The 25,000-nt window shown below is 45.6% G+C and overlaps 1 protein-coding gene across 4 annotated transcripts in view; it reads left to right on the top strand.

Moving 5' to 3' along the window:
- The window catches only part of LOC125304344 (spermatid perinuclear RNA binding protein), a 46,170-nt gene that overhangs the window by 2,307 nt on the left and 18,863 nt on the right, over nt 1-25,000 (top strand). For all 4 annotated transcript variants that reach the window (XM_048258531.1, XM_048258529.1, XM_048258532.1 and 1 more), the window contains exons 2-8: nt 7,399-7,631; nt 9,725-9,890; nt 13,287-13,506; nt 17,691-17,782; nt 18,525-18,620; nt 19,285-19,396; nt 20,734-20,831. In XM_048258531.1, the coding sequence (XP_048114488.1) occupies nt 7,399-7,631; nt 9,725-9,890; nt 13,287-13,506; nt 17,691-17,782; nt 18,525-18,620; nt 19,285-19,396; nt 20,734-20,831 (1,017 nt within the window). The remainder of the gene's footprint in view (nt 1-7,398; nt 7,632-9,724; nt 9,891-13,286; nt 13,507-17,690; nt 17,783-18,524; nt 18,621-19,284; nt 19,397-20,733; nt 20,832-25,000) is intronic.

Raw genomic sequence — 25,000 nt, 5'->3', positions numbered from 1 at the left:
TAAGTGTGTGTGTGTGTGTGTGTGTGCGCTTTCGTAATATCTGAGAGAGAGAGAAGAGAGGGAGAGAAAGCATGTGTATGTTTGTGCACGTACATGTGTGTGTGTGTGTGTATGTGTGGTGGTAATTTGAAAGGATCTGTTGGAGGCTGGGCCATAAAGAAGGCCTATCTACTGCAGTGGTGCTGCCTTGAGCTGGGCCTCCTGCTTGTGTAAAATCAGCGGCTGAATGTGTAATGCAATCTGCCAAGGGCTACTTATTCTTCTACAGTGTCAGCAGAGGAACACACACAGATACAGATACACACACACTCAGTCCCTCACCCTCTCTCTCACACACACACACACACACTCCCTCTCTCACACACATAGACACAGATAGTCAGTCCTGCTCACTCGCTTACTTCCTCACTCACTCACTCACTCACACACTCCCTTCCTTTACTCTCTCTCTCTGTCTCTCTCTAGCCAGACTAAACATGTTCTCAAGACTACCCAACACTGAGACACACACACACACACACACTCCCTCTCTCACACACACACACACACACACACACACACACACACACACACACACACTCCCTCTCTCACACACACACACACCTTTTTTAAAACACTGAGCCACACAGAGCTGATTTCTTTCTGCACAAGCCCAGAACATTCCTGTCGCGTTTGCCGTGGGTGTGCTGGATCCGATCCCCTGAGCACAGGAAGTGCTGTTCTCACCTGGCATCCTGCTGCGCATAAGAATAGAACCAGAAACGGAACACACCCGATTCAGGACAGGACTAAATTAGGCGCATAATCAATTTCTTGGGTCATTTTCTCAGCCAGCAACCACTCCCTAGTGTGTGTCTGCATTTGTGTGTCTGTCTCTCAGTGTGTGTTTGTGTGTTTGTGTGTTTATGTGTGTGTGTGTGTCTGCATTTGTGTGTCTGTCTCTCAGTGTGTGTTTGTGTGTTTATGTGTGTGTGTGTGTCTGCATTTGTGTGTCTGTCTCTCAGTGTGTGTTTGTGTGTTTATGTGTGTGTGTGTGTGTGTGTGCGCGCACTGCGTGTGTGTCTGAGAGAGAGAGAAGAGAGGGAGAGAAAGCATGTGTATGTTTGTGCACGTACATGTGTGTGTGTGTGTGTGTGTATGTGTGGTGGTAATTTGAAAGGATCTGTTGGAGAGGCTGGGCCATAAAGAAGGCCTATCTACTGCAGTGGTGCTGCCAGGCTGGGCTCCCTGTGTGTAAATCAGCGGCTGAATGTGTAATGCAATCTGCCAAGGGCTACTTATTCTTCTACAGTGTCAGCAGAGGAACACACACAGATACAGATACACACACACTCAGTCCCTCACCCTCTCTCTCACACACACACACACACACTCCCTCTCTCACACACATAGACACAGATAGTCAGTCCTGCTCACTCGCTTACTTCCTCACTCACTCACTCACTCACACACTCCCTTCCTTTACTCTCTCTCTCTGTCTCTCTCTAGCCAGACTAAACATGTTCTCAAGACTACCCAACACTGAGACACACACACACACACACATATGCGCATGCACACACAGATACACAGACACAAACATGCGCACACAGACGCACACACACACGTACACACACCTTTTTTTTAAAACACTGAGCCACACAGAGCTGATTTCTTTCTGCACAAGCCCAGAACATTCCTGTCGCGTTTGCCGTGGGTGTGCTGGATCCGATCCCCTGAGCACAGGAAGTGCTGTTCTCACCTGGCATCCTGCTGCGCATGGAATAGACCAGAACAACGTCCAGGACAAATTCACTAGGGGCTGCATAATCAATTTCTTGGGTCATTTTCTCAGCCAGCAACCACTCCCTAGTGTGTGTCTGCATTTGTGTGTCTGTCTCTCAGTGTGTGTTTGTGTGTTTATGTGTGTGTGTTTATCTGTGTGTGTGATATGCAATGTGTTCATATGTGGTGGTGTTTAAATTTGTGGTGTACATGTATGCACAGCACTATTAAAAAGCACCCCGAGTGTGTGTGTGTGTGTGTGTGTGTGTGAGTGATTGAACACTAAATAAACCCACTCTACAGGGTCTACTGCTCCTTACAATGCAACCTTTCATAAATTGGGTTGCGTTCCTTTCTCTACCAGGAAATTGGTTACCAAAGCATGTAAACAATATCAGTCACAGAATAGCAAGTAAATATTTTTTATCCACTACATCCAATTAAACCGGGATGAAATTATAACCTTGTGTGTCCACAACTAAAATAGCCACAACTAAAAAACTAGCCACACTTAAAATATCCCTCATGTCGTGATTGAATGCCATTTTAATTACAAAGGCAAAATGGCCATATCTATCCTATGATTTTCCTGCCCCAGTGCCCTTTATTTATTGCCACCAAACTGTGATGTGCTCCAGCCCTTGTTGGATGCTCTCAGCCAAAGTGTGTGTGTGTGTGAGTGATTGAACACTAAATAAACCCACTCTACAGGGTCTACTGCTCCTTACAATGCAACCTTTCATAAATTGGGTTGCCTTTCTACCAGGAAATTGGTTACCAAAGCATGTAAACAATATCAGTCACAGAATAGCAAGTAAATATTTTTTATCCACTACATCCAATTAAACCGGGATGAAATTATAACCTTGTGTGTCCACAACTAAAATAGCCACAACTAAAAAACTAGCCACACTTAAAATATCCCTCATGTCGTGATTGAATGCCATTTTAATTACAAAGGCAAAATGGCCATATCTATCCTATGATTTTCCTGCCCCAGTGCCCTTTATTTATTGCCACCAAACTGTGATGTGCTCCAGCCCTTGTTGGATGCTCTCAGCCAAAGTGTGTGTGTGTGTGAGTGATTGAACACTAAATAAACCCACTCTACAGGGTCTACTGCTCCTTACAATGCAACCTTTCATAAATTGGGTTGCCTTTCTACCAGGAAATTGGTTACCAAAGCATGTAAACAATATCAGTCACAGAATAGCAAGTAAATATTTTTATCCACTACATCCAATTAAACCGATGAAATTATAACCTTGTGTGTCCACAACTAAAATAGCCACAACTAAAAACTAGCCACACTTAAAATATCCCTCATGTCGTGATTGAATGCCATTTTAATTACAAAGGCAAAATGGCCATATCTATCCTATGATTTTCCTGCCCCAGTGCCCTTTATTTATTGCCACCAAACTGTGATGTGCTCCAGCCCTTGTTGGATGCTCTCAGCCAAAGTGTGTGTGTGTGTGAGTGATTGAACACTAAATAAACCCACTCTACAGGGTCTACTGCTCCTTACAATGCAACCTTTCATAAATTGGGTTGCCTTTCTACCAGGAAATTGGTTACCAAAGCATGTAAACAATATCAGTCACAGAATAGCAAGTAAATATTTTTATCCACTACATCCAATTAAACCGATGAAATTATAACCTTGTGTGTCCACAACTAAAATAGCCACAACTAAAAACTAGCCACACTTAAAATATCCCTCATGTCGTGATTGAATGCCATTTTAATTACAAAGGCAAAATGGCCATATCTATCCTATGATTTTCCTGCCCCAGTGCCCTTTATTTATTGCCACCAAACTGTGATGTGCTCCAGCCCTTGTTGGATGCTCTCAGCCAAAGTGTGTGTGTGTGTGTGAGTGATTGAACACTAAATAAACCCACTCTACAGGGTCTACTGCTCCTTACAATGCAACCTTTCATAAATTGGGTTGCCTTTCTACCAGGAAATTGGTTACCAAAGCATGTAAACAATATCAGTCACAGAATAGCAAGTAAATATTTTTATCCACTACATCCAATTAAACCGATGAAATTATAACCTTGTGTGTCCACAACTAAAATAGCCACAACTAAAAACTAGCCACACTTAAAATATCCCTCATGTCGTGATTGAATGCCATTTTAATTACAAAGGCAAAATGGCCATATCTATCCTATGATTTTCCTGCCCCAGTGCCCTTTATTTATTGCCACCAAACTGTGATGTGCTCCAGCCCTTGTTGGATGCTCTCAGCCAAACACGCACGCTGCATACAACACACACACACACACACACACACGCACGCCGCATTACACACACACACACACACACATATACATGCGCGCGTACAAACACAAACACAAACACATACATACACAAAGCAGAATGGACTGCAATAGCCATCTCTCTCTCTCTCTCTCTCTCTCTCTCTCTCTGGTGACACTCCATATATCTATCTATCTCTGACCCCACACCACCCCACACCACCTCCCTTCCCATAATCCCCCTCCTCGCTGTGTCTCTATCTTTGGATCACAATCCCTTTTTCTTTCTCTCTCTTGCTCACACCCTCTCCATCTCTGTTGCCCTTTCTTTCTAATAGAGAGATTGAGTGGAGTAGCCCCCCCCCCTCTCTCTCTTTCCCTCTCTCTCTCAAGCTCTCTCCCTCCCTCTCTCTCTCTCTTTCCCTCTCTCTCTCAAGCTCTCTCCCTCTCTCTCTCTCTCTTTCCCTCTCTCTCTCAAGCTCTCTCCCTCTCACTCTCTCTCTCTCTCTTTCCCTCTCTCTCTATCTCTCTCTCTCTCTCTCTATCATCCCTCTATGCATGTATCCATCCCCCTCTCTGTGATGTTATTAAAAGCCATCATTAGTATTCAGTGTGGTGTTCCCTAAGCCTCCTCCTCTGCTGTTCAACACTCTTTTACGCATCTCTCGGTGTGTTTTACGGCGCTACGCCGGCTCCCATTAGGAACGGCCCATAAACTTTACGCTCTGTCTGTTAAATATGGGCTGGGAAGCCAGTTAGCGCTCCCCACACACACACTACTACGTCCTTCTTCCTCCTCCACCTCCTCTTCCTCCTCTTCCTTCTCCTCTGCTCTGCAGTCATTCTATAGCAGAGCTGTTGGTATGAAAAGGGCGGTGGGAGGGATAGGAAGTAGTCAGGTAGCGGATTAGGGCTGTTACATGATGTAATGCAGTACAATTCACAAATTAGTGTGTGTGCGTACGTGCGTGTACGTGTGTGTGTTTGTGTGTCTGTACGTGTGTGTATCTGTGCTTGCAATCATTCACTTTACTTTAACTGCAACAGGTGGTATGTCATTTGAAAAAAACAAACCAATGATTTGTGTTAGTCATACAGTCGAGGAAGGGAAAGCAGTAATAACAGTCAGTGGGGGGAAAAACACGGTGTATCGGTCATCTTCACTCTAATCCATAAATCCATAAAAGTAATGCCAGTGCTGCCTCGTCAGCTAGACCTCCCCCTCAACACACACACATACATACACACACACACATGGATACGCACACACACAAACATCGGCTGTGTATCCAGCTCAGGTGAGCCAAAGAAATTGCTCTTGTTAAAAAGGAAGAACAAAAACAGGAAAAAAGAGAATTAAAAACCAGCAGCCCTTGGGCTTGATTCCTGCCCTCGCTGCCACCCAAGCTGTCTGAAAATGTCACGGGCCGGGATTAAGATGGAAATGGATAGATTCCAGCCCCTTCCTGCTGGGCGGGCGGGCGCGTGCGCGGATACTTACCGTCGCCGTGGCCAACTGGGAGATTGATGAAAGCAGCACCTGAAAGGTCACGGCACCACCTCTGGGACTGCGGGCGGGGGGGGCGGTGGGGGGGTGGGGGTGTGGGAGGGACGGAGCTAGTTTTACAGGCTACATGATATAGGAGAGGGACTGCATGATGGGGAGGAAATATAGTGTGGCTTTGTGTCTATCTGCTCTGGATGTCGATGCCACATCGTGATAGACTGTGATGACGGTAGCAAAATGATAGAGATTGTGTGTGTGTGTGAGTGTGTGCATGTGTGATGCCTGATGGGGTGTGAAAGTGTGGGGTTATCAGTCGGAGGTATGCAGTGGAATCGGTGCAGAATGAAATGGTTTGGAATTGCTGGTCGTATCTGCTTTCCCCACTGATCGCCTCTGTTTGCCTGTAAAGGCTTAGAAAACTGGGGCATTAGCCACCCACCCCACCCCATCCCACCCCATCCTCCAGCCCCCTCAACCCTCTCTGCCTACCTGCTATTTACACACTCGCTGTCTCTGACAGGCTGTGAAAAATGGAGAGGGAGAGGGAGAGGGTGGGGGGGGGGGTGGAGAACATGGGTATTACTGTATGGGGAAAAAAGAGAGTCCCTGAAAGAGACGAGTTTCATGTGGAAATAAAGCGGATGAGGTTGTGACAGAGAGAGGGAAGCAGGATGGAGGGATGGGGAAGGTGTGAAGATGGGATGAGCGTGGAGAAGAACAAAAGAAAGAAGATGGATGGAGGGAGGGATGGAGGAAGACGGCAAAAGGAAGGTGAAGACGGAGAGGGGGACCGTGAATGGGGGGTGGGGGGTGGGTGTGTGTGTGTGTGTGTGTGTGTGTGTGTGTGTGTGTGTTTGGTAGGGGCGGGGGAAAAGGCGTTGTGTGTGTGTGTGTGTGTGAGAGAGAGAGAGAGAGAGAGACGGTATGTTTGTGTGTTGGGGGGGAGTGGGGGGTTGTGAGCGGGGGCAGTGGGAGTGTGTAGGCAAGGTAAGGGGTGGGGGGGGGGGAGTGAGGTGGCAGCTGGAGTCTTGATTGAGGGGAGGGTGGGAGTGTGTGTGTCAGGAGGGGATTGGAGGCTGTCACCAAGTGGAAATGGATTCCCCCCCATAAAACTGATATCACGGCCCCTGTTTATTGTCTGACTGTCTCGCTCTTCCTCCCTCCTCTCTCCTTCCATCTTCATCCCCGTACACACACACACACACACACACACACACACACACACACACACACACAGGCAGCCGTATCAGAGAAGGAGATGGATAGGTTAATGCTGCATGCATCCTTTTGATCTCCGCAGTAATAGGTCAGATTGGTGTCAGAGAAAAATTACAGGCTTTGGATTTACAGGTGTGTGTGTGTGTGTGTGACGGTCTTTGTGTGTGTGTGTGTGTGTGTGTCAGTGTGTGCATGTGTGTCTGAGTGTGTGGGCACTCACACACATTATTGAATTTGGTGGGAGAAAGGGGAGGGGTTGATAATGGAATTAGAATTCTCCTAGTAAGGCAGAAAGCTGTAGCCTTGCATTTGCTGTAGCAGGTGGTGTGTGTGTGTGTGTGTGTGTGTGTGTGTGCACGCACACACAGGCCAAAGGGAGTGTTCTGTGCCCGGGCAGGCATTTGTTTTGCCATCACGTCTGGTGGAGGTGAACGTGATTGATTAAACTCTAATGCTCCCACACGGCCCCTCTCCCCACCGTGACCCTGTTGGCCCTGACACACCACACCAGTCAGCAGAGCATCCACACACACTCTCCCCCATATATTTTGGTGTGTGTGTGTGTGTGTTTTTCAACCTCATTCAGACTGAACTGTCTTTTCCCATTCTTTTTATGCGTGTCTGTGTGTGTGTGTGTAACAGAGGTCTATCCGGTCATTCGGGAACGATGACCGCCACGTCATGGCCAAGCACTCCACCATCTACCCCTCCTCGGAGGAGCTGGAGGCCGTGCAGACCCTTGTGTCCACCGTGGAGTGCGCCCTCAAGCACGTCTCCGAATGGATGGACCAGCAGGCCAACCAATCACAGGCTGCCAGCAGCCCGGACGACGACACAGACGCCAGCACAGACGAATCCGCAGAAGGCAGCACCAAGTCAGTTCCTCCCTCTGGATTAATTATGCATCGATGTCTGTTAGATTGTTTTTGTTTTTGTCTTTGTTGTTTGTTCAGGCAGATACAGGTGTCCCCTAACTCTTAGAGGATAGTGCTAATTGCAGTCATGGGTTTAATACCCAGGGTCCTGATTTGAATAATGGGCAAAGTGCAGTGTCTTAAATCTATCTAAAGCTAATTTTACAACTAGGCAGAATCAATTTGCTAATTTAACACCAGCGGTAAGACACAAAAACTAATGCCAAGACACAAACACTGATGAGTCAGCTCAATACTACCACATGCCCCAAAATAGCTATAGTTCATGCATAAAACCCTCTCCTTTTTTTATAGCCTTTGTCATAGTCCATAGGGGCCCCAAGAAAGCATGCATACGGCTAAAAGGTTTGTTGTAGTGTAAGTGGTTGTGGATAAAAGTGTCTGGTAATGAATAAATGTAAATTGAGGCAGTGGAGAACGTAGACACAAGGCCATTGAAAAAGGCTTTTCTTGGTGTACTGCTGCCAAGTGTAATCTCGGGTTCTTGACAGCGTATAAGTGTAAGATAAATTGCAGGCAGTGGAGGGACGTAGGAAGCAACAGCCAGGGCCTGAAAGCCAACGCTAACAATACCGATAGCTACGCGCATACTCAAGAGATCAGTAGGCATACAGCTCAAAGCACTGAATGTCAGACTGATCTCTACCTCTTTATAAAAGGCTTATAATGTAATGGATGATGTGATAATATTGCTAAATAGCTAGGCACTGCTGTGCCGCACACAGAATAGAAATAACAGTAGGCATTTTGAAGGATTCTGAACCACTCCGAATCCCAGTAATGTGGTGCAGTTCATGACTCTCAACATGACATGACCTCAGCACTGGGAAGGGAGCTCAGTCTGGAGACGACTTGGCATGCACACACACACATACGCGCACACACACATACGCACACACACACATATGCACACACACACAGACACACACAGACACACACTTGAAAACCACTACTACTAAAATACGACTACGTCTGCAGCCTGGCCTGGGTAGCCAAATGGGCTCATTTAAATGGCATTTAATGGGCACTGGTCCAAATGCCCAATGGTCTGCTGTGTCCACATAATACTGTGTGTGATACTGGGGCAGACACATGTAATGTTTCTTCACTGCATTCCTGTGCCGTGTTGTTTAATTATTAAACAAGTATTTTGATGGTGTGGCGATTTGTGGTGTTTTTGTAGCCTAGGATAGAATTGCATGTTAGATTATACCCACTCAATAAACGCAAATTAAAAGTCTGGATTAGTTTATTGTCTTATACTGGTCCCCAGTGTTTCAAGTCCTCGATTACTGGGGATCTGTAGTGAATTTTGTCCGTATTAGATTAAGCTTATAGTTAAGATTAATACCTTCCAGTAAAATCAGATTAGATTTGGGATTAGGTCCAATCTCTATCCAGGGACCCAGCCTCTGAGGAGCAACTCGGATGGCCTTTTGAAGTAGCTCTCTATTCATTCTTTCACAGCAAATCAGCAGCAGCACAGAATATCGAATGGACAGCAGTACTGTGATTATTAAATGAAAATGTTAGTCTGGAGTGCTGTCCCATTCTTTGCTTTAGTGGACAGCAGATTGCAATGTAATTGTTTTTTTGCTTGTTTTCATTTGGATGAGGTTTTACCATTTCAGTGTAAACAACTAAAGCTGCCTACTCTACTGTTAAGCTGCCTTGGTGCATATCAGTTTGTCTTCTTCATTATGGCAAACCATTTTGTACACTGATGTTGCACACAAAGTGACTTGGAGACTTGACTCAGACTAAAGATTTCTATAAGACTATAATGTAGCTCCTAGTGTGTGTGGTGTGTGTGTGTGCGCCAGGTGGTCTCCAGACTGAACTCCCTTCCCAGTGCTGTGGTCATGTCATGTTGAGCGTCATGAACTGCACCACATTACTGGGATTCAATTAAGATGGATTCAAAATCCATACCGCTTTTATAATGTACCTCTTTATATTATAATGTACCTCTTTATAGTATTATGTACCTCTTCTGTGCTGTTAAATTGACCTACAAGACCTTATGCCTCCAGGGAGCCCGGTGGCGGAGTCCTGTGTGGGGTGATACGGATTGGCCTGGTGGCCAAGGGCCTCCTCATCAAGGACGACATGGACCTGGAGCTGGTGCTCATGTGTCGGGAGAAGCCCACCGAGACGCTGCTGCGCACCGTCTCCGACAACCTGCCCCTGCAGATCCAGGTGAGAACACAACCTACCTACCTACCTGTTCTCCAGTATTCCACCCACTATTTACAGGTGAGAACATCTGAACATCAGATTGAATGAGCCAGTTTGGGAATTTAGCCAGGACACCGGGGAACCCCCTACTCCCTAAGCCGTGGCCTACTGGTTAGCTCTTCGGACTTGAAACCGGAGGGTTGCCAGTTCGAACCCCGACCAGTAGGCACGGCTGAAGTGCTGTTGTTGCAGGCAGCTCACTGCGCTGGGATTAGTGTGTGCTTCACCTCACTGTGTGTTCACTGTGTGCTGAGTGTGTTTCATTAATTCACGGATTGGGATAAATGCAGAGACTAAATTTCCCTCACGGGATCAAAAGAGTATATATACTTATACTTATACTCTTTTTGATAAGTGCCATGGGATCTTTAATGATCACAGTGAATCAGAACCTCGGTTTAACGTCTCATCCGAATGACGGCTCCACTGGCCTTGTCTCACCCCCTTTACCTAAATCCTCCCATAACCATCTCTGTGGAGACTGCGACAGCTCCACACATGCACATATAACCCAATTCTGCTCCTTTATCTATGCAGTGCCCAAAGCTGTAAAATGCCTGTCATGTTTCAGATGTGGATTACTGATGCCACCCATATGCTCCCCTTTACATCTCCGAGACGCCCTCGACTGTCGCCAACTCACAAATCTCTAAGCTAGTGTGTCATGTTTTGGTTGGTGAAATCTGGAAATGTAATATTGTGACATTTGGAAATGTAGTATATCATGTTAGTTCACACGTCTGGTGTTTGGTGTGAGGTCCTTCTTCAGCATTTGAATGAATGAGGACAATAACAAGAAAAACAATACAGTACCCTGGGATTTATATATTAGCACAGTTTTCATAAAACATTCATGACCACTTTCAAATAAAGTCACCAGCCATAAAAAATACATTTCTATTTTTCTATTTTTCCCATATTATAAAACGTTTAAACGATTTTTTCATAAGAAGGTGTTGGGATGTAGCCGAAGGCATCACATTACATCCAGATGCCTTCACTTACACACACACACACACACTCTCTCTCTCACACACACACTTACACACACACACACAAACAATCTTACACACTAACACCAACGCACACACACATTTACCCAAACATACTTACATACACACACACACACACAGGCACAGGCTCACCCTGACAGCCCTAGGGGTGTGAGATGAAACTGTGCGGTTGGGCTGGCTCTTATCATATGTGGCAGTGGGCCGTGCCAGTCTCTCAGCCCGGCGTATCAGCGTAATTGCTTTCTTGGATGGAACATCGTAATTTGAGAGAGAGGCTCACACATTCAGCTCTTTTTCTCTCAACAACGAGAGGTGCTCGATTCTCTTATGAGAGTGGTAGGTGTGTGTGTGTGTGTGTGTGTTTGTGTGTTTGTGCATGTGTGTGACCTTAGTGTGTGTGAAAGTCAGGGAAGGATGGATTTGCAGGAAGTTTGTGTGTGTGTGTGTGTTCATGTGCGTGTGTGTGCGTGTGATGCAGACTTTTGCCAGAAAAAGGGCCAGCAACACGCAGCAGCAGGAGGCAGCTCTATTTATAATCCCAGCTGTAATTAATATAGGCCCACCAGACAGCAGGACTCCCAATTAGTTAGACAGGACCACAGTCTCCCAACCACACACACACACTCCTCTCTATTTCTCTCCTGTTTTCTCTAACACACTCTCTTGTTCACACACACACACACAAGTATAATCACACTCTCACTCGCATGTGCACACTCACTCACTCACTCACTCACTCACTCACTCACTCACTCACTCACTCACTCACTCACTCACACACTCTCTCTCCTTGCACACACACACACACACACACACACACACTTTCACACTCGCATACAGTATGTCTACATGGACCACACGGAAACTCCCACGCTCCTCCATTTCTAAGAAAGGGAGCCCGTCTTAGTGGAGCCTTTGCATAGACGCAGATCAGAAACACATTGAATATGCACATAGTTTTCTCTCTATACGCTTCCTCCAGGGCTCTCACATGTCTCTATATCTGGTAGTGAGGAGAAGTCACAGTATCAGTGTAGGCACCCATACACCCGTCTATATGTCCTCTCCGGATCTCCACATAGTTCTGATGGTTTCGGTTAGCGGCGTTCTCTCGCAGCCTGCTTTCTAGGAAAATGGTATCCAAGATTGCTAGGTTTTTTTTCCATAGGCACACACACACACACACACACACACACACACACACACACACACACACACACACACACACACACACACACACACACACACACACACACACACACACATATACATATACACTCGCTGTACACTTCAAGATACACTTTCGGCCAAGACACACACACACACACACACACACACACACACACACACATACACATATACAGGCTGAGTATTGGCACAGATGCCCCCATTTGATTCAATTATGATTCACAAGCTTGGCTAACAATTTCATCAGTTTGATTCGGATTTGATTTCCATGTGATTCTTCTGAAATATTAAATACTTTATAGCGGCTTTCCATATTTGGAGCGATGATTAAAAACCTCTGAAGGGAACACTGGAAACAAAAGTGAATAAATTAAAAAAAAGGCCAAAGGCTTGTATGCAAAAATCTCATTTGAGGATCACATGGGTAAAGTTGCTTAAAAAAGGAGAACCAATCTGTCTCTTTCAAAGCACTTAAACCACCAGCCTAGCATTTGGTCCAAAGTCAAGTCAGGGGCAATACACATTGAATATTGCTACATTTTGCTAATTGCATTATACAGATTTTTAAAAATGATGAATAATTAAAAAAAATGATTTGCACATTGCTATTGCTCTCTCTCACACTCTCTCACAGACACACACACACATGCACGCAGACTTTACACTCACATGACAGAAATGTCCTACATAGAGACCAACAGCAGGAAGTGATGGCTCAGGTGGCGCAATCAACATCCTCTTTCTTCGCCTGATTGCAAAAGCAGCAGCACTGCCTCCAAAGTAGTGCTCTTCAAAAAATGGAAAAGCTGTGTGTGTGTGTGTCTGTGTGTGTCTGTCTGTGTCTTGGCACGGTAATTGATTCTTCTGTCTTTGCACATGAGACAGCCAGTTCGCAATTATGTGGTCAGCAATTAATGAAATGGGTTGTGGTCACCCAATGCCCAGACACAATTAGTTTCAATGCAGTGTGTGTGTGCGTGCGTGCGTGCGTGTATTAAGGGACTCTTAGTAATAGTTGGCCATTAATATTCAACATTGAATACGACAGGTGGCCCAAAGATTGTGTTTGCAGAAGAGAGGAGCTGGGTGTTGTGGTAAAGCTGAACCCTGACCCTGAATTTTGACCCTGAACTTTGACCTTGTGACCTCTCTGCAGAAACTGACGGAGGAGAAGTACGAGGTGCAGTGCAGCGTTCCAGAGGCAGCCATTTTGGTCCAGAGCACTGGCGATCCCAAACTCACACTGAAGGTCACTCTCACCTCGCCGCGGATGAGAGAGGAGGACACCCCCACAGACGCGGCTGACGGGGCAGATGCGGCTGACGGGGCAGATGCGGCTGACGGGGCAGATGCGGCTGACACAGAGACAGACACAGGTAACGCTACTTCTGTGTGAGCGTGGGTGTGATGAGTGGATGGATGGATGAGAGAAAAAGGTTCAAAGTTCAGCGTGTTCTGTGCGTGTGTTTTTTAGTTGTGTGTGGTGTTTGTGTGGGTGTGATTGCTACAGCAAATAGAGAGAGAGGTCTTGAATCTTGTTACATCTCCATTGGGACAGACAGCTTTGATATGTAAACATCAGCCATGTTTCTTCCCTTTTTAACTGTCTCTATCCACTCCCACACACACACACACACACACATTCACATTCACATGGTGACTGCACAAGACTGCCTCTACCTCTCCTTCAACTCTTCCTCACATTGTTGTTTGACTGGAGGGGTCAGGCATAAATAAAAACACAGAAATACATTGTTGTTGCATACATCATTATTTGCGCACATATGTGTGCATATTCAAATGACAACCCAGAATCTAGAATTCTGTAATAGTAAGATAATGCACTGTCTAGTCTGCACAAATAGTCCTTTTTATATCCTTTCTATACCCTTAACACACACACTGACACACACACACACACACACACACACACACACACACACACACACACACACACTGGTTGTACTTAGGGGTGTGGTGAAGGCAGGCATCCGTACAGTGAGATAAGGAAAAGAGACGAGGGGAACCCCCCTCCTTGGAAAGCACTTAAGCGATAAGGAAGTGTTTTCTCTCCCCTCAAGTCATTATTTCTCTCTCTCTCTCTCCCTCCCTCCCTCCCCCCCCTCTCTCTCTCTCTCTCTCTCTCTCTCTCTCTCTCTCTCTCTCTCCATTGGTGCACAGTCATGCCTTTGTGTGTGAGTGAGTTAAGAAGCCAAGTCAGAGATCTTGTGGTGTGTGGATCCACCTCATTCTGTGGTACAGCACACTTAGATTAGATATTTCAGGATATCTACTGTATATGCAGAAATATAAACAGCACAGTGTCTGTAATAGGTGATGTGACGTGTGTGTGTGTGTGTGTGTGAGCATTTAAATCTGTTTCCTCATCATGTTCATATTACCAGACCCTGCCAATCTCCAAAGCTCCAAGCCCTCCTTTTTGTTTTTCTCTCTCTCACTCACTTGCTCGGTCTCTCTGTTTCTTTCTTTCACTCTCTTTATTTCTTTCTCTCTTTCTCTCTCTTTATCTCTCTCTCTCTCCCCTCCTACTGTCCCTTGTCTGTCTGATCAGAGCTGATTTCATATCACCCAGTGATGGCAGCAACATCCTAACCGCTCACCATAGGTGGTGTGAGTATGTTTGTGTGTGTGTGTGTGTGTCTGTATGTGTGTCTGTATGTGTGGGAGAGTCTGCCTCGGGCTTTTTGTGCCTCTCTCTCTCTCTCTCTCTCTCTCTCTCTCTCTCTCTCTCTCTCTCTCTCTCTCTCTCTCTCTCTCTCTCTCTCTCTCTCTCTCGCTAACCTTCTTTCTCTGTCCCTCCCTAATTCTCTGTCTCTGTCTCGATTTTCAGAAAACACACAGACGGATCTCTAGGAATATATGCATGCAGTCTTAACAGATCATTGTCTTATGTAAGAAAAAAATGAAAAAGTTTAAGTAGGCTGAGAAATTGATTTACAGAGGCAGGTGCACTCATCCATTCTGTGTGTTTGTGTGAGTGTGTGTGTGTCCACATGGCCAGACAGTCAGGTTTGTGTGTGTGTGTGTTACGGCTGCTTTGACCAGATGCCATCCCTCATCACTCAGTCACACACATACGCACACACACACACAACTACACACGCACACCACAGAGACACTCTAATATGGACACACACACACACAACTCGTATATTTCAGGACAGGGTCAAGGGCTCTGTCACAGTAAGGAATGGTTCAATCTCTCCTTCTCCTTCCCTCTGTCCTCCCTCTCTCCATTAGGCTCTTTCTTTCTGTATCTCTCTCTCTCTCTCTCTCTCTCTCTCTCTCTCTCTCTCTCTCTCTCTCTCTATCTCTAGAGTTCCCTCTATCACACACTTCGATACATGACAAAACCTCATCTGTCAAGGGCCACACCAACGGAACCTCTACTTGGCACACAAGCAATGCAATCAGCCTCTCTATACATGCACACACACACACACCCTCCCTCCCTCGTATCTGTCACATCAGAGCTTTATGACCAGTACCCACCCAAGTTCAATCATGGCCAGCCATAAACAACGCTCATTACAAGCTGCCACCCCTACACACACACACACACACACACACACACACACACACACACACACACACACACACATACACAAGCAGAGTAAATAAATCAATAAATACATAAAGTGTGAGGACCCACTCCAATCTGACCACCGATCAGGGATGATGGTGTCGGGCCAAGCGCAGTGCCTTAAGGGGGGTATAGTGAAGGTAGTGGGCAGGAGGTGGTGCTGATCCAAAGCCATCCATTCTGCCAGTGCCAACCCAGCCTAGCTTAAGAGTATTAATGGTTTCCACACGATGTTCAGGGGAGATTTAGTAGCCAGTCGTGGCTGACTCTCAGCTCTCCATCTTTTGCTCTCCCTGTCTGGCTGTCTGTGTCTGTCTCTCTCTCTCGCTCCCTGTCTGTCTGTCTGTGTGTGTGTGTGTGTGTGTGTGTGTGTGTGTGTGTGTGTGTGTGTGTGTGTGTGTGTGTGTGTGTGCGGGTTACTTGCTGAGTGCATCAGTACCAGTTGTCTGACTGAGTCTGAGATGCGGGGAGCTGGAAGGGCTGCACTCGTTTTTGTCTCTCCCACACATGCTGTTCTGTCTCTTATCTCTCCTCCATCCTCGGCTTTACCCTCTCTCTATTGCTCAGTCTCTTCCCCCATCCCATCTCTCTCTCTCTCTCTCTCTCTCTCTCTCTCTCTCTCTCTCTCTCTCTCTCTATCCATCTCTTGTGTATCCCTACGGCAGCGGATGCACTTAAAACTCCAACTACTCCAGCTGTGTCCTCTCTAATGAGGGAGGGGGGGAAAGAGAGGAAGAACTGGCATGAATAATAATAACAATAATAAAACTAAAGACTGATGGTCCCATTACACACACACACACACACACACACACACACACACACACAGTCTCTAAATAACTCGACATGAAGGATGACTCTGCATCCTCACCTTCCATGCCTCTCTCTGTACTTGCTTTTGAAGCATTAATCCACAGAAAAGCAATGCGTCCGCATAATAGCGATAGTGTTGTGTGCGTAATTTATTCAGCTCTGTGAAAACTTGGATTTGAATATTAATATTACATTGTGTGAGCCTTTGTGTGCTTGAGTGTGCTTATGAGTGCATGTGTTTGTATATTTATGTTTTGTGATTATGTGTGTGGGTGTGTGTGTGCGTGCAATAGTGCATGTAGGGGTGCGTGTAATAGTGCGTGTGTGTGTGTGTGTATATATCCGAGTGCGTGTGGGTGGGAGAGAAACAAGAAGTAATAATTAGACTAATTGCATTCAAGAGGAAGTTGAAGCAGCGCAGTCCCTATGAGCATTTAAAGAGCCACTCTCTAGTGCTCTTAATTCTCTCTCTCTTCCTCTCCTCTCTTTTTGAGATGTATTAGTTGTTCTGCTGGTGTCCACTGCATGACAGCGGTCAGTTCAGTCCCAGCACAGCCCCCAGGGCAGGAGGGGTCGGTCTGTGTTTCACAGGTGCAAACACACCTCAGTTCAATCATCCACACACACACACACACACACACACACACACACACATATCCTTGCTATCTTACTTTGAATAGTAGGTGGATATCATGTCACTGTTATCTCATTGCTGTATTGTAGATTGAACTCTGTTCAGTAGTGTCAATGGAAGCCTCATTGTTCAAAGTAAACATGTGTTTGTGTGTGGATGATTCCTCACCCGCTCTTTACTTGCACCTCTGAAACACGGAGTCCTGTATGACGCCCAGCCAGACCAATGAGGTGTCCTCATTGCCTCGCGCCGGGTTGTCTTTGGCCAATCAGCCATCTCTTCCGCCCCCGATCCTCCCGCCCCTTTGGCTGCACTTTGACTGGAAGTGACCCTCTTCCTTTTTTACACCCTTTTCCCCCTTTTGGCCATTGTATACATGTTTTGTACGTGTGTGTGTGTGTGTGTGTGTGTGTGTGTGGCGTGTGCGCGAGTAAGAGAGTGTGTGTATATAAATGTGTGTGTGTGTGTCTCTGGTTTATGATTTCCTGTGCCGTTCTTCTCGCCGATAGAGCGCGTTGAGCCGTGCGCGGAGCCGGAGGTGCTGGACAGAGAGCGGTGCCTGCTGGCGTTGGCGTCCCTGCGGCATGCCAAATGGTTCCAGGTTGGCACTCGGCTCTTCTCCATTGTTATTGTAGCCTTATGAATGAAGCACAAACGGCAGAAACAGCAGCAGCAGATCATGCAAAGCACACCTGCTTATTTTTTTGGGCCCTTTTGGGAAATAAAGATAAGAAATAAACAAATGAAATAAATAAACAAATAAATATGACGTCTATGTTAAACATTGTTATCACTTCTCATACACACTCTGTGGAAAGTCTTTAGATTTGGATGAAAAATGAGCATAGAGGTTGGTTGCATAAGAGCAGGTGGCTTTGGAGAACCTAGAATCTGGTTATAGAAGAAATATTAGACACAATTTTTTTATCGTAAGGCTACAAAAGCAATTGTTACACATTTTGTTTTTTGTTTAATTTGTTTCCCTTTTTTTTGTTTCTTTGTTCTGGCTGTTTGTAACCTGCTTGCATTCAAGTAAGACAACAAGCAAACAAACAAAAAACAAAAAAAAAAATCAAATTGTTGTTGATCTCCTAAACTGTTTTGTCTCCTCCTTTCTCTCTCCCTCCCCCACCCAACACCACCTCCTTTCCCCCAGCTGTGTGGTGTGTCCACAACGTCTGGACTGGACACTGTACCCTAGAGTGCGCTACAGATAGCGTCTAGACGGCTAGAGCAGGGACTCTTCGCATATGCGCAGCTGACCTTGTTGGTCTTTCTTCTATAAAGTTGTCTCATATTTGTATGTGTGTGTGTATGCGCGTGTGTGTGTCCTCCCCTTGCAGGCTCGAGTGAATGGGCTGAAGTCGTGTGTGATCATTCTTAGAGTTCTGAGGGACATGTGCAACAGAGTACCCGCCTGGGAGCCCCTCAAGGGATGGGTGAGTCTTTCTTTCTCTCTCTCTCACACACACACTCACACTCACACTCACACTCACACTCACACGCACACGCACACACACACACACACACACACACGATCACACTCATTTACCAGCTCTAATCTTCCCTCCTCCAGTCTTCAATTAGTTTGGCTGAGCTACTAGACTTCTTACGAGCGCACCTGAATTAATGTATTCCCCCTCCTAGAGCCTGGCATGTGGGCTACTTCTTAGAGATGGATAGATAGATAAATAGATAGGGGTTGGGTGCCGAATACCGTGAGAACATGCCAACTTTTTGTCATTGCTTGCAGCTGTTGGTTAAAGAGGGAACTAGCTTTTGGAACAGCCAGGAGCTTAATGATTAGTTGAATAAGACCATTACGGAAGCAGATGACCTGAGGTAGTTAATTGGAGGAGATTACCTGTACATTCAGTGCCGCAGTGCCTATGTACTTATGTTTCGTGTTGACAAACAATCACCAGAAATGTACTTTACCATTGCGTTTCCACATATGTAGTGTTTCCTCAACTTTCTCCAGTAATCTAGAGTTAATTCATATACCAAAGCGGTTGTGTTGCTTTTTGTTTGAATATTATGCATCCTTGTCTGCTGTGCTGTTTGACCTTTTGACCTTGAGATGTGACCTTTGACCTTTGGCAGCCCCTGGAGCTGATCTGCGAGAAGGCCATCGCTACGTGCAACCGGCCGCTGGGCGCTGGAGAGGCGCTGCGCAGGGTCATGGAATGCCTCGCCTCCGGAATTCTGCTGCCCGGTACGTACACTGTCCTGCATCACCACCATCAGAATATATAAATGCGAGTTTGAGGCCTCACAGACATATCAGAAAGAGCGTTTGGGTTTGTCACAGCTTGGGGTGTGTTTCAGTGTTTGATAGAATTGCATTGTAGGCCTTTTAAGTAGTGAAGGTGTTTAATGGGTACATTTGTCGTATACACGTTTTGTTTGTTTGTTTGTCTGTCTTTTGTGAGGGGATGCCCAGGCCTGACGATAAGTAATGGGGAGGGAAGAGGGGTGGTGAAAACGAGGATAGGAGTGAAAGACATAGGTTTGGCTGTGAATGGGTAAATAAATAAACCAGTGAATTAAATACATTAATGAATGAAACTGTCCCCCCACTGCTGTGTACAGCCTCTGAAAGCAGCTCATCTCGGTGGCCCTAATCCCTCCTTTTATAGGCAAACTAACAAGCTGCATAGAACCCAGCGAGCCCACTGAGACATGGGGCCGCACAGGCTGGACAGCGATAGTACACACAGACAGGGGAGAGCTGACCAGAGCTGCCAGACACACACTCGCGCAAATATGCACACAAATGCATGCAAATGTACATAATGCACATAGACACACAAGCTTGCATTGAAACACTCTGCTACCACACACACTCACAAATTGTATTGTAATGACCAGACACACATATGAGTTTTGTCAACTGAATACACACACAGATACATACACACACTATTGTAGCATCATTTGTAAGTAAGAAAACACACACACACACACACACACACACAAACAAACATACAATAAAATGAGTGGATGATTGGAGTGGAAGGGAGGGGAAAAAGGCTTATACACATTTCTACATTTCTAATTTGTCAGAATTAGATTCTGCTCTACACTCCGTGCAACGCCAGCAAATGGATACTCCGCGTTTCCAATCCTCTCCAGACCAAAATCTATTTCTCTTCTTCTTTTTTCTCTGTCTCTGTCTCTCTTTCTCTCCCTCCCACTTAAGTTTAATGCAGTCATAATTAATTAATTCTGTGCGGAGCAGGCATTAATATTTCATCTGGTGGACTGGCAGGGATACTAGGTTTTTAATAACGCTGTTTTGAAGAGCAGTTTTATTTCATTTTATTTTTATTTTTCTGCCACTGCTTCTTGTTGTGAATGTGATGAGAATTGAAAGCGATAATCACACAGAACAAATCCTGTGTGTGTGTGTGTGTGTGTCTCTAACATAACCAGAATTACGAACTGGAAATGATGAAAGAACAGGATGTGATCATGATGACCTGACATGTACAGGAAGTGGTCTTACTGAAGAGATAAAACCAGGAAGTGATTGAGTGTTATGTTTTTCAGGTGGACCAGGTTTACACGACCCGTGCGAGAAGGAACCCACAAACACACTGGCCAGCATGACTGACCAGGAGGCTGAGGCCATCACGTACAGCGCACAGGTACACACACGCACACACACACACACACACACACACACACTGGCAAATACTGACTTTGTTCGCCATTAAATGGGAAATCTTTTAATTTGCAGAGTTAATGAGCCGTGGTATTGACCATTGTGGTTTGGCAACATGGATTCATTAAACCAACAAGATCTTGAAATTGGCACACAGTCAGGTGGTCGTGTTGCCAAAGTCCGATAGAAGTCAGAGGAATTTCAGAGCCATCCTGGACTGCAGTCTGCAGTCCTGAAAGACTAAAGTCCTTTAAAATAATAAAAATGTTATTAAAATGCCTGCGGTCTCGCTCAATATTTGGGCTTGCAGGTGTGTTTTTGTTCAGTATCTGTGTAAACTACATAGCAATGGAGCTCCAGGGCACAAGGCTAATGTTTTTTTTTATGAGGAGCACTGTAGCCCCTTACTGAGAATTTTAAGAGGACAAGCAGGACATTTAGAGGCAATATCTTAAATTGACCGGCAACGCAGTCACATTTCCCCCCCATTTGAACTGTATCACTGATGAAAGACAATGCTTTGGTAATAAATGCAAAAATGACAATGTGCTATTTTATACAACAGTTAGGTCAGGTTGAATTATTAATATAGGATTGGAAGAGAAGTATTCCATGAGTCCTCATGAGTGGGAGTGTCTCAGGACATCACCTCTTGGACTGTCTTACCACTAGTAATCACTCTGCAGTTTGCATTGAATTGTCAGACGCCAACATTCCATTCATTCAAAGCCAGAAAGGAGCGACTTCATAATGTTGCATTTGACATTTGTTGAAAGAGTTAATGGAGTAAATTGGTTGAATGTTCAGATTGACATGTAACACATGTAACAGTTTGTGGTGTTGGTGTTTATGCAATATCTATGGCATTCCCTCACTCTAAGGATATCCATGCACAGATGATTGAACCCCTGGTTTGGGGTATTTCCAGAGAGAGATTGAGAGAGAGAGGGGAGAGAGGAAGAGTTTGAGATGGAGAATGAGAGTAGAAAGGGAGATTGAGAAGGGTTACAGACAGAAAGTGTGTGTGTGTGTGTGTGTGTGTGTGAGGATCTGATTTAATCTGGAGCTGCTCAGATTACGGTCATGTCTCTCTCATCCTCTCTCTAAAGGACTGCAGCCTTATCACAGCACTCCTACTGGCCACAGCATCACTGTCAGCAGCAAACCACCCCCCCTCTCTCTCTCTCTCTTTCTCTCTCTCTTTCTCCTTCAGTACCTCTCTATATCTCTCCTTCATTTTCCCCTGTTTGTCTTTTCCTCACTCTTGTTACCTGTGGTTTTCTGCTGCGCACTCTCTCTCTTTCTCTCCATCTGTTTCTATTTTTCTCTCTATCTTATATCTCTCTCTTCCTGTCATTCTCTCTCTCATCAAAAGAAATGCATCTCTACAATCAGTCTTTAATTAGCGTGGGAAAGCTCTGCTGTTGTGACCTTTCTGCTCCTCGTGTGTGTGTGTGTGTGTGCTTGTCTGCATGCATGATGTCTGTGGCTGTGTGTGTTAGTGTGAGTTTGTCTGGGTATGTGAGTGCATGTGTATCATTGTGTGTGTGTGTGTGTGTGTGACAGAGCGTGCTCTACTGAAGGTGTGAGGGTGCCTGCATGGCTGGGTAGATCTCAGCAGCCTTGTTTTCCTTTGAAGTAAGGTGAACACTACTATAGAATGCCAATGTGCGTGTGTGCGTGTGTGTGTTTTTTTGCGCGCGTGCACGCATGTGTAAGAAAGTGAGTGTGTGTGTGTGTGTGTGTGTGTGTGTGTGTGTGTGTGTGTGTGTGTGTGTAAAAATGAGCATGTCTGTGCGCGCGCATTTGTGCTTAACAGCGGGGTGAACAGATAACAATCAGACCAACCAGTGAGCTCTCCTGTGAAATGATACCATTCTCACAACCCTGTCTGTTGCCATGCTGTGTGTGTGTGTGTGTGTGTGTGTTTGATGTGGGCATCTGCTGTCTGCGTTCCAGCACACCTCTTTGATGTGAGAGTTTACAGCTGTATGCTATGTGCCAGCAGTAGAGCTGAGAGAGACTCTGCCCTCATCAGAGCTGGCAGAATGGAAAAGTAGAGAAGACGGCTTCTACTTGTCTCTGGTATTTAATCATCTTCTGCTTCTAACACGGCTACAGCGTTTAAAAAGGCTTCTTGTGAGAGGCTTGAGTATGATTGTAAGGGTTTTTATTCTAAGCATGGTATTATGGATTCTGAGAGACTCAAGTATGATTGTAGTTGGCAGAGTGTCGATAAGTAGGCTTTTCTCTGTTTTTTTGGTTCTAACATGGCTACAGCATTCAAATCTCCTTATTGAGAGAGACTCAAAATATGATTCAAAGGGTTTTTTTGTAAGCAGGGGTTATCATGGTATAGCTTAAGTAAAGTATGTTATTTTTTGTTGAATTTTTTTATTCACTTTTAAATTGTGGCTTTAAATCACTGGGAAGCGAAACATGGGCTTTTTAATTGCGTGGGTTGGTGAGGTTGTTGTGTGATCTGTGAACAGTGAGCAAGCACCTTCGGTGCATGAAGTGGAAACCTTAACGAGTTTTCTGGAAGAAACATAAATTGTGTAAGTGGAGGTAATATGGTAATTTAATCCTGCTGGAGATTGCTGATTATTCAGTGCTCCATATAAGGTACGCTTTAGTCCTCCTCTGGGCAGAAGGCCATAGTGATCTGAATAGAGGCTGAAATAAGGTCAGAAGACGCAGGTGTGTTGCACTTGCTGACACATACTATAGTCTCATCTTTTCTTTGGATGTGCAACCTCCTCTCAGAACTCACAAACACACACATACGGGCCCTTAAAAGGAGGACAGAACCATCTCCCAGCATTGCAACTGGCTGAACTTGTGCGCCAATAACCAACCACACACCCAAGGCCCTGGGCCATTCACTGCGAACACAACAATGCATCCAAACATCACGTCATGGAACATCCTGTCACGTTACATCCCACCCCAACAAACAAGGTATCGCCGCCATTGCCGCTGGACAGATGGATCTGACAGCCTCGTTGGCATAATGCAGCCTGATGCAACCCTCTCTTCTCCTCTCCTCTCCTCTCCTCTCCTCAATCCTCCAGATGTCCTTGTGTGCACCAGCAGGGCTACTTCTCTCTGGTTACGGGCCAAGCCCAACAATCATCTCAGCCAGAGAGAGTTCAAATTCAAACCTGATGCCGCATCATTGCCTTAGGAATGGAAGGGGGGGCAGTAGGGGGCTGTAAGAGGCACGTTTTAGGGGGCACTAAGCTGAGTATGCATACACACACACACACACACACACACACAAGACCTACCCTCTTCCCATGTGCCAGGGCTATCGAATCGTGCTGCTTTGCAACACCTCAGTGCTCACTTGGGAAATTAGGGTCTTGGAATTAGAATAGATTGGCCATGCAGTGCTGTACAGTGCGTTGTGCTAAGAGTGATTGTTTTATTATTAGGGATTTGCTGCAGCGGGGTGGGGGGTGGGGGAGCAGGTGGTGGGATGTGGGGGTGGCTAACAAGCAAGTTGGCAGTCAGGAGGTGATTTGGGAAAAAACGTTGGTGTGTGTGTGTGTCTGTTTGTTTGTGAAAGTGTGTGTGTGTGTTCGAGAGAGAGAGTGCTGGAGTCAGCAACACTTTTCCATACGGCATAAAAAGTACATTCATTATACACAAATATTATGCATTGCGGTAGTAATATGGAGCCCCTAATGGACTGGGGGAATATTTTTGGAAGTGAGTTTTACATCAATACTGGGAAATTTACATGAAGCATTTGTAAATGTTGCGCTGAACAGCAATGACAGAAAGCCCTTGCGATGCTTGTTCTGAGATTGTTAATGTATGTTTAATCCTCTGCAGATACAGCCATTACACTGTGCAGCAGTAACTAACGTTTAGCAGCAGTGGCTCTGTCCCAGCAGCCTCCACTGCAGAGAGGATGAGAGGATGAGAGGATGAGAGGATGAGAGGAAGAGAGCAAGAGAGGAAGAGAGGATGTGAGGATGCAGGCCAGCTGTGTTGCTTAGTAAGCTAGTGTAGAGGGACAGTACAACACTGTTAGGTACCTCGCTTGTTCTCCTGGAAGATCTAAGGTAGAGACGTTCTATAAAGAACCCTGTGACGAACTTGGAACAGGTTCATCTGTAGAACCCCATCACCGGCTGTAGATTT

Source organism: Alosa alosa, chromosome 12 (genome assembly GCF_017589495.1).
Source record: "Alosa alosa isolate M-15738 ecotype Scorff River chromosome 12, AALO_Geno_1.1, whole genome shotgun sequence".
NCBI classification, from domain to species: Eukaryota; Metazoa; Chordata; class Actinopteri; order Clupeiformes; family Clupeidae; genus Alosa; species Alosa alosa.
Note: the sequence above shows the minus strand (reverse complement) of the source record. Positions and strands in the feature narration are given on the sequence as shown.